Source organism: Candidozyma duobushaemuli, assembly GCF_002926085.2.
Source record: "Candidozyma duobushaemuli strain B09383 chromosome Unknown F_B09383, whole genome shotgun sequence".
Taxonomy (NCBI): Eukaryota; Fungi; Ascomycota; class Pichiomycetes; order Serinales; family Metschnikowiaceae; genus Candidozyma; species Candidozyma duobushaemuli.
In genome coordinates this window covers 415125-428029 of record NW_020289899.1, presented here as the reverse complement: position 1 = coordinate 428029, position 12905 = coordinate 415125, and the positions used below count along the sequence as shown (strand labels likewise).

Here is a 12905-nt window from a genome sequence, read left to right as displayed (position 1 = left end):
CCCAATAGGAAGTTAGTATTTACGAGTTTGCCAGTCCGAATTGTTTTAAAGGTCGCCCAAATAGCCTCCTGATTGCAGTCTACGTTGAAGGCTGTAGAAAGAATCGGGCGCAATTCATACTAAGCCGTACCACCTGTAATTGTTTAAATTTGGCAATCAACGAGGTACCATGGTGGCCAAAATAGCTTCTGATTTAAAACGACGGAGGGAAGCTCCCTTCTCAACTGTAATAAAGTCAGAATCAAATGGTTGCTTTCCAAAACTACAAATGGCTCAGTTGGCATTACCTTGAATTATTTTACCAGCCTAATCAAAGATTATGCAATATTCAAACATATACCCCAGTTGAACCCCAGTGCCTAGTACGCAACCCCGTACTTGTCTCCTCCTCACAGTCACCCCAATTCCTCCTCACAGTCACCCCAATTCCTCCTCACAGTCACCCCAATTCCTCCGACGGGTCAACCCCACAATCGCTATGGGGTTGAAGACCCCGAATTCTTTGAAAACAACAAGATATTTGTATGCAACGAATGGTCTATTTTTTGAACACAACCCGATTGCTTACTGTGATTTGTTCATCGTTACAGGTGGGCTGAGGCAAACAAGATGACGATATAACTTGATTGTTCATATATCGCCTGGAATCGCTGAACCTGTGAAATCCCCATAACCTCTTCCTCAGTCATATAGATTCTAGGTATTTTATGTCATAACTCATGAATTGCAGAGAATGGGCTTTATACTCTCCAGAGGTCTACCCGTGTTCCAATCACGACTACATGGTAATACTATAAATCTCCTGAACCAACAGTTGAAGCACTGGTCCCGTTAGTATATCATTGAATTGGTCTCGTCACAGCTCAAGAGCACAGTAGTGGTCAGAAAGACCCATTGATACCTCAATGGGCATAATATCGTCAAACTAGGACTATTTGAATCCGCCATAATTCACAGAGTTGTTGAAGGCCATTTACTGATTGCTCCTGACCCAACAACCTTCAAAGCATGCAAGTTATTCATAAACTTGGACCAGTAATGAGGCAGCAGGGTAGCCTTGATATTCAAATACACTAAAATCAAGTTGTTAGTATGAGGAATGCTACAATATACGACTAATCAGCGATTCATGGAGGCCCCTAGGGATGCTTAAACCTGTCATATTCATTGCATTTAAATTAAAAATCGCTAAATCAAAGAGATCTGGTCAATTTGTAGGTGGTTGTGTTGATGTTAAGGCACCATGTCAATGCAATAAATCTTCAAGTCCTCAATTGACACCACCAAGAAGAATACATGACGCGAATGAGGGCGCATATTGTAGCCCTCAATCGTGGCTTTCTTTTGATCCCAAAATTATTGTGCTATGGTAGTTTTAAAGGAAGATATTCTTCATTACAATTTCGATTTTTCATTTGTCCAAGGGGGACCCTTGGAAATCCGTAAATTTCGACATTTCTGAAAAATCGACTTGGGAGGTCCGGGTTTTATGACCAAAACCCCAGATTTTGAGGAGGATCGGGTTTTTTCCAACCACTTAATACCCTTGATCTGGTTGTTTCGAAGATAAAATTTCAATATTATCTGTGGCTCTTCCAATTGGTATGCTTATCAGAATTTCATATGATGCTTTGTACCGTTATGCAATGGTGTTAACCATCAAGTGAAGTATCTTCTGCGTGCTCACCATATTTTGTATACGTTCCTGGCATGAAACTCGACATCACCAGTATATCATCTATAACGCGTTCTTTAAGTAGGCAAGCTCTATATCTATTCTTGCAGTACAGCTAATCGGATTCGTCCTCGACAGATTCAACTTCAACCATTTGGTCTTGTATCAAATGACCAAGCTCGGTCTCAAGATCAGAAATATCGGAATCTTCGTCAGCGTCGGTGCTATCTTCAATCAAGAAAGTGTCGTCACTGTCATCGGTAGCATCACCAAACTCATACAACGTCTCCGTGGTGACAACTTCAACCTTGTCAGCTTCATCTTCCTTTTCGTTCTTCTCCTTCTTCGCCTTCTTCTCTTTCTCTGGCTCGTACTTGGCCAATTCCTCACGATAGTTCCAAAGCTCGCTCAAATCGCCCTTGATAAGCGCAGTCAGGGTGACAGCGATCAACATGCTAGGCACAATATAGAGCAATGCTGGTTGACCCTGCTCAAAAACAAACACAGCAACGACAGTGGCCACCAATGCAGCAATGTAACCCACAATCAGGGCCACAAAGTAGTTTGGAACACCGATGCTGCGAAGTCTGTGGAAGGCCAACTTGTTTCTGGAGTAGAACCTGTGGTAGTCAAATCTGAGGCACAAAGAGGCGAAAATGGCTGGTAACATAATGTCGCCAAGACCAAGCAAAGATGACTCAAGGCGCAAGTCCTTGTGAGTAAGGCCAGAGAGTTCGGCAAAAGACAAAAGAGTTTCGGGGCCCTTTGGAAAGACTAACTTGCCGGGCATATCGATACCTGTAGCCACGGACATCATCAAATGAGAGCGGAACACGAAATAGATGTCGTAGGCAAACATTCCAAGGAGAAGGATTCCAGCAACTTTGACGTTGCCGACTTTCACATACGTGATGTTGGAGAGTAAAGCGGAGGCGACGGCATTACTCACAATCCAGTTTGTTTGAGGCAACTCGTAGCTGGAGCTCAATGCTGGGTTGTAATTGAAGTAGACAGCCAGAAACAGGAGCGATCCCAAGAAAATCCAGAACCAGCGATTGTCGTAAACAAAAGCCGACTCCTGGTCCTTGGTTTTGAGCTTGGGAAGACGAACAATCTTAGCGTTGTTCTGCTCCCACATGAAGTCCTCTAGTTTTTCAAACTTCTCCTTGCTCAATTCCAAAGACTTGGCGTCGATGCGGTCGTAGAAGCCCAATGGCAACTCGTTTTCAGTGGAGTAGGTCAATCTAGTACGCTTGATGAAGAAAGCGGAATTGCCCTTCAAGCCCAACCAGTAGCCGATGTTTCTGGCGGCCGAAATCGTGACAATATGGAGAAGCAGAAGCGACGAGGCAAACAGCACAAGCAAAAAGTACCCGTTGATCAAGGTGCTTTTCAGCACGTTCCAGTTCCTGATAGCGTAGTCCAAAGCAAACAAGGCTCCAGCGCCAAAAACCGGCATCAGAGCAGCATACTGCCAGCTGATTGTCTGCTGATTGCCCGATTTGGCCTCGCCTGTTTCTCTCAAAAGAAAAGCACTTCCATCCCGGTCTGAAGGGTCCCACAAAGGAGATTCCTTATCGTCATTCGGATCAAGGGAAGATTTGGGTTGTTGGACTGTGGCGTATGAAAAGAAGATAAGGAGCAACGTGGCCCAGGCGCCTAGAATGGCAAAACCTGTCCATTGTTTATCGACACCGGTGGCGTAAAGGTAGTGAGGAAAGGCCACGGCAACTTTATCGAGGATAGGGAGATCCGTAAAAGTGGAATTTTGATTTACCATGGTGACTTCACTTTTGCAAGTTTAGCGGGTCAATGGGAAATTGTGTGGAATAGCAGTGGGTAGTAGGGAGGCGTGGTAGGAAGAAGTGTTGATGTTGTAGATTGAGAAAGTGAGGGTGAGCATTGATAAGAGCCCGTGCTGCCAGGGTGTATTGAACGATAGGGGTGGGATATTCTGGAAAGTGGAGATTTTCGGGAAAGTGATAATGAATTAATAATTTTGTTTGAGCCTGGTGATTTTGGTGGATCTAGATCATTGTGATTGCATCTGGGTCCCTGGCTAGTTGTGTACTATACCTGGAGGTTCCGGAAGTTCCACGGTTTAGTGGTGTGAATTGCGGCATCTTTCAGATGTAGAGGAATGACGTCGAGAGATGACTTGAAATGTATGCTTTATGATCCATTTTCGTGGAAATCATATTGAATGATGCCATCAGATAAGGTTCATGATTTTTCAATAGGAACGCGTATTCTAGTATAAGCCACAAAGGCATATCTAACCCCACCTTTCCAATCCTCAAACTCCCGATCTTAAGAAAGGTAAACTTCGATAGTGATCTGATACCCTGAAACGGTCTGTGGGTGACGATATTTCAAAAGCCACTTCGACGCAAGATCGTGGAAAGTCTGTAGATGTGCTGCTTCTCCATCAATTGAGCAAGATTTTGAGCCAATAAAGTATCTCACGTCAAAGTCTATCAAATGACATCAAGAGCCTCCAAATTCGAAAATCGCAACATGGCCAGGCATGAAAGAAGCTTACCTGCTACCTTTGTTAAGTTCCTTCACAGACCTCATCTGAGTAATACTACCACTGACTCCTCTGCTCCAACAGTGTACCCAAATTTTAGCAAAACTTCAAGCTTTGTTGTCTTCTTTAGACCACCTCCATGCAACTGCCCCAGTCTCAGGACTCAGTTGCACATCTCCATCAAGTTCACCTCCACTATGGTAATACACCCACACCCAGCCTGCCAGTCAATCACACCAAATCACACCAAATCACAAAACGACCCCAATCGACTTAATTGACCAAATACCAACTCATCTTCTGCCCTCCCAAACCCTTTTCACCCATTTCTCCATAATCCCACCAATCAATCCACCACACTCATCTTCGCGGTTGCAAAATTTCTGGTTGCTACCACCACTTGCTATGCTGGCGTCTGAAAAAGCACGGTCTGTGGCGCTCAAAGCGACCAAACTCTTCCAACCGCTCAAAGTCGGAAAAAACACTTTAGCCCATCGAGCCGTTTTTGCACCCAGCACTCGGTTCAGAGCACTTCCAGACCACACTCCTCTGGACCTCCAGCTTGAGTACTACGATAAGAGGTCCAGGTTTCCCGGCACTTTGGTGATTACAGAGGGCACATTGCCTAGTCTAAGCACCGGCGTCGATGCAAAGGTGCCTGGAATCTATTCAGAAAAGCAGGTGGAGGAGTGGAAGAAGATCACAGATAAGATCCATGAAAACGGGTCGTTTGCGTCAGTCCAGCTATGGGGATTGGGCAGAGGCGCCGATCCGGTTCAGTCGAAAAAGGAGGGTCTTCAGTACAGAGGCGTTTCGGCGATTTACCATAGTCAAGAGCTGGAACAGGCTGCAAAGAAGGCTGGAAACGAATTGGAGGAGTATACCACCCAGGAGGTGGAGCAGGTTGTTCAGGATTTCGTGAAAGCCGGACAAAACGCAGTCAAGGCTGGCTTCGACTATGTAGAGCTCCACGGCGCCACAGGCTACCTCATCAACCAGTTTTTCGAATCCAGCGCCAACAAGCGAACCGATAAGTACGGTGGATCAATTGAGAATAGAGCCAGGTTTGCGTTGGAGCTTATAGACGGCCTCAGTGAGGCAATTGGGCCTGAAAAAGTGGCAATCAGGATTTCACCCTGGCTCAAGTACACGGGTATGAAGGCTGAACAGGATGAGATCCACCCGATCGCTACTTTTGGCTACTTTCTTGGTCAATTGCAGAAACGTGCTGATGCTGGAAGAGAGATTGCCTATGTTTCGCTTATAGAGCCTCGAATTCCAGGCATGCTGAGTAACGAGGACGCTTTTGGAAGCAACGCTTTTGCCAAATCAGTCTGGAAAGGCATTCTCATCAGATCCGGCAACTACACCTACGATGTGCCTGATTTCAAGCAGCTTCTTGAGGATATTGATGACGACCGTACTTTGGCAGGCTTCTCCCGTTTCTTTCTTTCCAATCCTGACTTGATCTATAAATTGCAAGATGGCGGAGAGTTGGAGAAGTATGATAGGAAGACTTTCTACACGTCGACCAATTGGGGCTACAATACGTGGAATGGCTGGGACGAGGCAAATGAGTTTGACATGAAGACAGAAAAGTCCAGGAGGCCCGCTCCAATTGGGGCCTGAGGTGGGCAAATAGACAATAGAGTACATTTAGAGAATTATAGAGGATAGGTAATAAAGTAAAGGGACGAAAGGAGAGCCGGTAGTGATTCGACAAAAGAAGCTACCGAGAAAGAGCTGTTGATACTCTGAAGAGTTGCCATACTTTACAGACGGCTTTAGCTGACAATCGGTAATCTGCAACGACATGCCTGGATATCCGAAACGCGTTGGTATCATCTGCGTTTCAGCGCCGGCCAAGCTGAAACACCACCCCCACGATCCTCAAACGAGTGGATGATATAAATATCGACGCCTCTAGCTCAAAAGTAGTGTTTCAGATAATTGACCTCCCTCGTCTCCTACTGAAGCTTGCCCTACCCCTTGGCAACCACCCTCCACAAGCCATATCCTCAAGCCAATCACAAATTTCTCACATTTATCGCCAAATCCATTGTTCAAATCACTAACCCTCCAAATAACTCCAAAACCACCCAAAACACCGCCTCACCCACCCACCGCAACTATCGTCGTCCTTGAGCCCTGGTCCACCGAGGCACTAGCCACAAGCCCATCCGCCAATCGGGAACCCCAAAATCGAAATTCCACCCTTCAGGCCAAATTGCAAACCTTAAATAAAATCCCAAAAGTCAATTAATTTCGCTCCCCCACCCATGCCGTGCACCTCTGACTACCCCAGTGTGCACCGGTCTGGACCCGATTTCGCAGCCAATTGTATCCACCAACCCGCCATGATTCTGCCCCCACGCTCCCCCAAATCGTCCTCCACCTCCTCCACGTCCATATCCTTCACCCAGGTCGTCCAAATCACCGTAAAAAATGAAAACCTCCAAAACGTGGCACCCCAATTTACCGTCCCTCTGGTAGGTCTCCCCAAACCACCTGCACAGACACCTACGCTCCATTGCTCGCCACAAACACTCAGAATAACTACACCTTCTTCCTCAATGTCGCTCCAGGATCTCATCCCGGTGGTCAATAAACTCCAGGATATCGTCACGTCCACACAGTTGGCCGACATCGATCTTCCTGTTTTGGCCGTGGTCGGCTCCCAATCATGCGGTAAGCTGTCTGTGTTGGAGAACATCGTGGGCAAGGATTTTCTTCCTAGAGGCACGGGAATCGTGACCAGACGGCCGTTGGTTTTGCAGTTGATCCACGTGAACAAGGACGATCCGGCGGTTTTGGAGTATCAGCCCCTGGACGTGCCTGCCACCTCGTCGGAGGTGAGTTTGGAGGAACACTTGAGACGCTCCAACGGGAGCACCAGATCCCACAGCAACGAGCCTCCTTCCGAGTGGGGCGAGTTTCTCCACATCCCCAACAAGCGCTTCTACGATTTCAACGACATCCGCAAGGAGATCGAGTCCGAGACGTTGCGGATCGCCGGCCAAAACAAGGGCATCTCCCGCTTGCCCATAAACCTCAAAGTCTACTCCCACAAGGTGCTCAACTTGACGTTGGTGGACTTGCCGGGCCTTACGAAGATCCCTATCGGCGATCAGCCCACCGACATCGAGAGACAGACCCGCTCGTTGATCTTGGAATACATCCAGAAACCCAACTCCATCATTTTGGCTGTTTCGCCCGCCAACGTCGACTTGGTCAACTCGGAGTCGCTCAAGTTGGCTCGCCAGGTCGACCCTACGGGTAAGCGTACCGTGGGCGTGTTGTCCAAGCTTGATTTGATGGACCAGGGCACAAACGCCTTGGACATCTTGAAGGGCAACGTTTACCCGCTCAAGCTCGGGTTTATTGGTGTGGTGAACCGTTCTCAGCAAGATATCCAGGACAACAAGCTGCTCGACGATTCGTTGCAGTCAGAACAGCAATTCTTCGCTAACCACCCGGCCTACCGCTCGTTCGCTAGCAAGTGCGGTACCCGCTACCTCTCATTGACCTTGAACAAGATCTTGATGAACCACATTCGCGATCGTCTTCCCGACATCAAGGCCAAATTGAACACTTTGATGGGTCAAACAGAGCAGGAGTTGGCTTCGTACGGCGACTACCCCTCCTTGGTCGACTCCAAGGAAGGCCGTGCAGCTTTGCTCCTCAACTTGATGACAAAGTTCGCCAACAGCGTGGTCAACTCGGTCGAGGGAACCTCATTTGATGATGTTTCCATCAAGGAGTTGTGTGGTGGTGCTCGTATTTATTACATCTACAACGAGGTGTTTGGCTCCTCCTTGGCGGCCATCAACCCCACGCAAAACTTGTCGGTCAAGGACATCCGCACGGCCATTCGCAACTCGCTGGGCCCTCGTCCATCGTTGTTCGTCCCAGAGTTGGCGTTTGACTTGCTCGTTAAACCTCAAATAAAGCTTTTAGAAGAACCCTCCCGCAGATGTGTGGAGCTCGTCTACGAGGAATTGATGAAAATCGTGCACCTGATATGCAATGCCGGAAGCAATCTTGATATGACCAGATACCCCAAGTTACAGGCTAAGCTCATGGAGACCGTCAGCGACTTGTTGCGCGAGAGATTGGGCCCTACCATCAAGTACGTGGAGTCCATGATCGAAATTCAGCAGGCCTACATCAACACCAACCACCCCAACTTTGTTGGTGCTGCCAAAGCTATGGCCACCGTGGTCGAGGAGAGACGCAGACAACGTGAGACGGAGCTGCAATCACGCATGAGGATCGCCACCCTGAAGATCTTGAGCAAGCACAAGGAGACGGAAGATTCCGATGATACCGAGACGGAGCTTCCTAACGGCCACTTAGACTCGAAGGACATTGACATTGACCAGGTGGACGACGAAATAAAACCACCAGTTGTCCACAAGCACAAGAGAAGCGACTCTACAAGAACACTGCACACTCATAAGTCGGACCTCGCCAGCCACGGTCACGAGTCGTACTTCAACTACTTCTTCGGTAAGGACCCCATCATGCATCAACAGCACTTGCAAGCGCAAGCTCAATTGAACCCTACTCCGTTCAAGTTCCCACTGCCACAGGAACCAACTTTGCAGTTCAACAATAACTTCATCAATAACGGCGGTAACGTCCACGCCGATGTGAAGAGCCTCAGTCTAGAGGACCGTGCTCCTTCTCAGAGCCCAGTCTCGGAGCAAGAGAACGGACATGTGCCACACCTTGAGCATGGAGAGGAGTCCAGTCTCAATGAGCTCAATGAGCGTGAGCAGCTAGAATGCGAGTTGATCAGACGGTTGATTGTGTCGTACTTTGGCATTGTGCGTGAGATTGTCCAGGACCAGGTGCCCAAGTCGATCATGTGTCTTCTTGTCAACTACATTAAGACACACATCCAGAACAGGCTTGTGGTGAAGTTGTACAACGAGAAGTACTTTGACGAATTGCTCCAGGAGGATGAGCTGATCCAGATGGAGAGGGAGAAGTGTATCAACTTGTTGAAGACCTACAGAGAGGCATCGAAGGTGATCAGCGATGTTGTGTAATGCCTTTCATGTTTGCTTTCCCATGTATATATATTAAGCTTTTTGCAGGTGCGGCCGGCTTGTCACGTAGAGATCTAGACTATCGACAATGCTGTTGTTGAGCAAGGCCAGCTTGTTCAACCGGTATGAAAGGGTCTTTTTGTCATCGAGGACATTGTCCTCGTCGTGGATAACTCCTTCATCTGGTTCCATGAAGGTGAACTTTAATTCCTTGGTTAAAAGGGCACTTCTATTTGGATCCTTCGAAGTAACATCCACCTTTCTCTCTTCTAAAAAATGTATATCGTCTTGGTCCCGGAGGTAGCCCAATTTGTACCGCAAGGATGCCAAATACCCTAGAGAAGCCACCACCTTGCATTTCCACCTTGTCCCTATATCCTTGGAAAGTTTGTCGGAACCGTGAACAAACTTCAGCGGAAAAAGGTACCTTAGAGGCTCCTGGAAAAGAATCTTTTGTAGCTCCTCCTTGACGTCCATGATGAGATTCGTCAAGTCGTTATTCAGAAGCCTGAGCAGGTTGATAGACGAAAGCTTGATTATCGAGCGGTCATTGATTGCCACGGTGTTGTTCAGTACGATGCGTCGCCTGTTGACAAAAACCCGAACCGGAATTGACTGTCCTGGCGAAACCTGGACGTATGTGGTTGTACCAGGCATTGAAAAGGAGTATCTGATCTTTTGGTGATAGTTGCGAAATGGTTGCGAAAATAGTGAGATGCAGACAGAGGAGGATGGGTTTTAGAGAAATACATAGGAAGTGAAAAAGTGAGGAATTGCGGTTTGGTGATTTTTGAAGAAGCAGATTAGAACTTGGAATTGGACGAGAAGAGAAACGGTTCTGTGAAAAGTGGGGAAGATACACCGTGTGGTAGTCTGAGGGGCGAGATAACACTATGATGGAACGATCAATGCATCATGGACTGAAATACGAGATAATGTTTTCTTCCCGCTGCCGATCTTTTGACAATCCCTAATTTACGCTTTCAACTTTTCTTAGAAAGCTGGTCTTCAAAGTCTTTTTTTTTTTTTTGATATTTGCTCATTATAAGACTACAAAGCTTGCCAGTGGGCGGTTTGATGTGGAGAAGCCTTCACGCCAAAGCATATTTTGAACAGCTCTTGGCGACAAACTCTCAAAACCTCTCCAACGGCCCAGTGCCAATGTACCAAGGATTCACCGTTCATCGAGTGACCCGACTTACTCCCCACCCTACAACTATCTTGGTGAAATCGCCGTCAAACTCCTTTCCACCTCCCGTCTACACATTCAACTTCCTCTCGTAATTCATAAGCATAGCGTCTACAATCTGTACACGAAGTAGGGGCTCTTGTCGCCCATCTTGACAAGCTCCTCGGACGAAGTGTCGTCGTACTTTCCAGCAGCAATGTCCTTCCGCTTCTTCCTGTTGCTAAGCAAGTATCCAGTAACAGCGATAAGAGAGGCAATGATTCCCATGCACCCGAATCCAAGCTCCAAAGCATGGCCAAGAGTGTAGTGGGGAGCATCCTGGTCTCTGTAGAAGTTGGAAGCAAAAGCACCGGAGAAATTGCCAAGTCCAATCTGAATAGCCATGCCAATGGCTCTCTTGAACGTTCCCCCTAGATTATTGGCAAGCCAGATAACCGTCATGGGGAACCCAGCAGCACCAATAGCCAAAACGAACATGGCACCGTAGATGGAGTTTGCCTGGGTGATTGGTGAAAAGACCAAACATACCATGAAACCCATGACGATACAGAGCAAGCTGAAAATCATGAACGGTGCTCTGTAGCCCACTCTATCGGAGAAGTAGGCCTGAACAACACAGATAATGGCACCGCAGATGAATGGAGGAGCCAGCATAAGCTGTGCTTGGGTGGAAGTATATCCCAAGGCGAAAATGACGGATGGGGCAAAAAGAGCAATTCCGTAAAGAGGCACCAAAATGCCCCAGCAGATGAAAAGCTGCACCCAGATCTGCCAGTCCTTGAATGCCTTCCAGATGTATTCTCTGCTTCCCAGAACATCCTCACCCACGGTCTTGGACAAGGACTCCTCGCCCGAACCAAGCATTTTCTTGCTTTCGGCGTTGGACGAGAATTTCACTCTCCATTGCACGAAACGGCGCTCTTTGTCCAGAAGGAAAGCACAGTCCTTGGGGTAGTTGGGGAAAACTGAGTAGGAGTAGACGCCAACGACAAAGGTGAGCAAACCTTCAAGGATGAAAATCCACCTCCATCCTTCGTAGCCTCCAACTCCGTCCATTTGGGCAATTGCAGCAGCCAAAAGTCCTGAAAATGCACCCGCCACAGAAGCAGCACTGAAGAAGATGGCCTGTCTCATGAGAATCTCCGACTTCTTGTAGTACATGGACAAAATGTAGGAGATGCCTGGGAACAAGGGGGCTTCGAAAATACCCAAAAGTGCACGGCAGGCCAAGAGGTCCTCGTATTTCTGAACGGTTCCCATAAGCGTCATCACAATTGACCACAACACCATGGTGGTTGGAATGAACCAGCGAGGCTTCACACGGTGCAAAAGCATGTTGGACGGAATCTCCAAGGAAGCGTAGAAAATGAAGAAAATCGTCAAGCACATGTTGTACTGGTGGTTCCGCAAGTTCAAGTCCTCAGCAAGACCCTCGATTTTGGCATTGGCAATGTTTCCTCTGTCCAAGAAACTAAGCAAGTACAAGATGGTGAAAAGGGGGAGAAGCCGCCAGTCCATGCGACGAAGCAACTTTTGTTCATCAATGTCCGAATAATCCTCTGCCTCAGCCGTGTCAATTGGCTCAACATCAGCAACAACACCTTGTTTCTTCTCGACATCATCGGAAAATTCCTCGTACGCCTTGCCTCCAAGCGAGGGGTCGCTAATATCGTCTTTTGCAGCCATTGCTTAGCTTAATGTAGCAGATCGTCCGTCTTTTATAGTAGTGAGTGCCATTAGTGCTCCACTTGGTGCTCCACCTGGACCTTTCAGGAAACCAGCCAAGGCGGTCCCCTCCATACTTGCCTCAAGACCCAAGAGCCGTGATGGCTGCGAAACTCGTCCTTACAATGTGGGGGTTTCTATGCTCCTTCACACACCTTGGCATTGTTCTCCAGATGCCCAGCCCACGCTATAGATACGAGGCGTTGGGCCAGAGATCTTTTTGAAATTGCATTGTGGAAAAAAGGTCAAAGCCCTCGACGCTAACAAGCGGGCTTTTCAAAATGCAACTTTAAACGTCCCATGGGGAAACCTGGGGTTCGAGCGGAGGAAAGCCAAGAAAGTGCTGGTTTGACATTGTAGATCGAAATACTTCTTGAGGAGGCGGCGGAGATAGCTGAACAAGCAAGCTCGTTCAAAGGTACATGCAAAGGAGAAGGCCGCTGTGTGCCCCACAGTGTGTCTTTTTTCTTGTCACATTTCGGACTTCTAAGACGAAGCCGTAATCTCGCCACGCGGCTGTGCTTTAAAAAGGCAATAAAAATGCTCAAATTTGAAGGTTTCGTCTTCCCGTTAAGTACGTCGATGTCACCTGCTGGTTATCTTCAATGACACCGAATCCCTAGAGCGGGGGAACGTTGTCGTACCATAGCAGATCGCCTACTCCCCTCCCGTAGCGGTGATACAATACAACTGCTGGGCTGCCAAGGTGGATCGCTTGGGTTCGTATTTGCC

At 47.7% G+C, this 12905-nt stretch overlaps 5 protein-coding genes across 5 annotated transcripts; 2 read left to right on the top strand and 3 right to left on the bottom strand. All coding sequences in view use genetic code 12, as the record gives it.

Moving 5' to 3' along the window:
• Window positions 1–1790: 1790 nt before the first annotated feature.
• On the bottom strand, window positions 1791–3455 carry CXQ87_004855 (uncharacterized protein; the record flags this gene model as incomplete). The annotated part of the gene is made up of 1 exon (XM_025483287.1): window positions 1791–3455. The coding sequence occupies one exon, from the start codon at window positions 3453–3455 to the stop codon at window positions 1791–1793; it is 1665 nt and encodes a 554-aa protein (XP_025337500.1).
• A 1155-nt stretch (window positions 3456–4610) lies between these two features.
• Window positions 4611–5834, top strand: CXQ87_004854 (alkene reductase; the record flags this gene model as incomplete). The annotated part of the gene is made up of 1 exon (XM_025483286.1): window positions 4611–5834. One exon carries the CDS (start codon window positions 4611–4613, stop codon window positions 5832–5834), a length of 1224 nt encoding a protein of 407 aa, XP_025337499.1.
• Window positions 5835–6778: 944 nt separating this feature from the next.
• DNM1 (dynamin-related GTPase) lies at window positions 6779–9259 on the top strand (the record flags this gene model as incomplete). The annotated part of the gene is made up of 1 exon (XM_025483285.1): window positions 6779–9259. The coding sequence occupies one exon, from the start codon at window positions 6779–6781 to the stop codon at window positions 9257–9259; it is 2481 nt and encodes an 826-aa protein (XP_025337498.1).
• A 33-nt stretch (window positions 9260–9292) lies between these two features.
• On the bottom strand, window positions 9293–9916 carry CXQ87_004852 (uncharacterized protein; the record flags this gene model as incomplete). Its single annotated transcript, XM_025483284.1, has 1 exon — window positions 9293–9916. One exon carries the CDS (start codon window positions 9914–9916, stop codon window positions 9293–9295), a length of 624 nt encoding a protein of 207 aa, XP_025337497.1.
• A 643-nt stretch (window positions 9917–10559) lies between these two features.
• Window positions 10560–12134, bottom strand: CXQ87_004851 (uncharacterized protein; the record flags this gene model as incomplete). The annotated part of the gene is made up of 1 exon (XM_025483283.1): window positions 10560–12134. The coding sequence occupies one exon, from the start codon at window positions 12132–12134 to the stop codon at window positions 10560–10562; it is 1575 nt and encodes a 524-aa protein (XP_025337496.1).
• Window positions 12135–12905: the final 771 nt, after the last annotated feature.